Below are 2,223 nucleotides of genomic sequence, written 5' to 3'. Positions count from 1 at the left end.
TGATTTATCAATTTTAGTTTTTTTTAGAATGTATATTATTACTTGACTTTTTAAGATATTTCTAGAACAATTGACTTGTTCAAAAGTTAAGATTTTTTTCATTACGGAAATCCTTGAAATAATCAAACACAAAGTAATTCACCAATGGATTTTACTTTTCTGAATTAAGGATTCAAATTTCAGTCTAGATAATAAATGAAAAGAAAATAGTTATGGTCAGGCATTTTTTGATAATTAATAATTAATAGTTGTTTTGATTAACGTGATGAGCCCAGTGGTTGAGTTCTGGTTTGGTCCCCAAAAATTAGTCAGCCAATATGACAATGACTCACATTAATTAACACCACTGGTTTTAGGCTAATGAAATCTTGTGGTTCACTCAAATTGCACAACGTATAAGCCTGCGTATAAACAGTTGGGTTCTGGCCTCCAAACCCCAACCTCGTTTGGGATTGGTGAGTGTATTACAGTGTGTTTTGATTGTGATATGTTTATTACACTGATGGATATAATGAATATTAATTATTTTAAAGTTGAAACTCTGAATCAAAGTTTTACTGCTTCAACTGCCGGTTCAATTCCTGACATGCAAATGCACAGTAACCAGACATGGAAAGGCGGCACCAAATCCATAAATTATACATGCATATTGGTACCAACTTCCAAGCAACACCCCTCAGTATTATTGATTTGGACCTTTTTCTTTTCTTTCTTTCTCTTTATGTTTCCAGCTGTTTACAACTTTGATTCACTCAATGTCCCGACGGTAACACATACCACGAAGCTTCTCTCTTCATCTTTCTCACCAAATCCACCTCCTCTATATAACCACCCTCTATCACTCCCCCATTTCCTAACATCATAATACAAACCTACCAAAAAAAATGAGGACTTCATTGCTGCTACTATCTGCCTTAATCAGCTTTGTAATGGTTGCTTCAGCCGCCAACTTTAACCAAGACATCGACGTTACTTGGGGAGATGGGAGGGGCAAGATTCTCGAAAACGGAAACCTTCTCACTCTCACCCTCGACAAATTCTCCGGCTCTGGTTTTCAATCCAAGAACCAATATCTGTTTGGGAAGATTGATATGAACATTAAGCTGGTCCCAAGCAACTCTGCTGGCACTGTTACCACTTACTATGTAAGTTGTATCATCATACTTGTCTCTTATTTATTTTACAACTCTGTGCTGATATGTGGGGTGACAATTGCAGCTTCGTTCGGAAGGGTCGACATGGGATGAAATCGACTTCGAGTTCTTGGGGAACCTAAGCGGAGACCCATACATAGTCCACACCAATGTATATACACAAGGCAAAGGTGACAAAGAGCAACAGTTCTACCTTTGGTTCGATCCCACCAAAGACTTCCACACCTACTCCCTTCTTTGGAACCCTCAACGTATTATGTACGTCTTCTTTTACAACCCCCCCCCATTCAATTTTACAGTTTCGATTATTTTCATTATGTTTCACTGTGATTCTTTTGAACGTTCACAGCTTCTCTGTTGATGGGACTCCGCTCAGAGAGTTCAAGAACTTGGAATCGAAGGGCGTTGCGTTCCCAAAGAGCCAGCCGATGAGAGTGTATTCGAGTCTTTGGAACGCCGATGATTGGGCCACTCGAGGTGGTCTTGTTAAGACAGATTGGAGCCAAGCTCCTTTCACTGCTGCTTACAGGAATTACAAGGCTGATACATGTGTGTGGTCTTCCGGGAAATCATCATGTTCCTCCACCTCGCCCTCTCAAAATTCATGGCTATCGCAAGAACTGGATATAACGAGCCAAGAAAGGCTGAAATGGGTTCAGAAAAATTACATGATTTACAATTACTGCACTGATACCAAGCGATTCCCTCAGGGACTTCCTAAAGAATGCACTGCTCCTTAACAGGGATTTTAATTTAATTAATTTCCTCAATAGTATTCTTTTGTTTCATTATACATATATTGTAACATGTAATATAAGCTCAATAATAATATTCTATTTCGAATATTAAATGAAGACGTGTAGACTGCCAGGTCTAAGTTCCGGTTGTTGAACTTTTCTTTCGTTCTCTTTACGTAAGATACTAAAACGACAAACTATGAAATTCGTCTTAGATTGACGATAGTTAGATTGAAAATAGTGTATTTTTTTTATTTATGAGTTCGAAAGAAATTATGAATAATTTTAAACATTATAGTAAAAAGAATAAATATGATCAAAGCAAATTAAAG

General features: G+C 37.5%; 1 protein-coding gene across 1 annotated transcript; it reads left to right on the top strand.

Annotated features, from left to right (window-relative positions):
- The first annotated feature begins 424 nt into the window (after positions 1-424).
- Positions 425-2,004, top strand: LOC107920669 (probable xyloglucan endotransglucosylase/hydrolase protein 23). The gene is made up of 3 exons (XM_016850484.2): positions 425-1,145; positions 1,219-1,412; positions 1,504-2,004. The coding sequence occupies exons 1-3, from the start codon at positions 885-887 to the stop codon at positions 1,892-1,894; spliced, it is 846 nt and encodes a 281-aa protein (XP_016705973.1). The 5' UTR covers positions 425-884; the 3' UTR covers positions 1,895-2,004.
- The last annotated feature ends 219 nt before the right edge of the window (positions 2,005-2,223 follow it).

The sequence above is a fragment of the Gossypium hirsutum genome, chromosome D08, assembly GCF_007990345.1.
Source record: "Gossypium hirsutum isolate 1008001.06 chromosome D08, Gossypium_hirsutum_v2.1, whole genome shotgun sequence".
NCBI classification, from domain to species: Eukaryota; Viridiplantae; Streptophyta; class Magnoliopsida; order Malvales; family Malvaceae; genus Gossypium; species Gossypium hirsutum.
The sequence above is the reverse complement of the archived record's forward strand: the minus strand, read 5'-3'. Positions and strand labels throughout refer to the sequence as shown.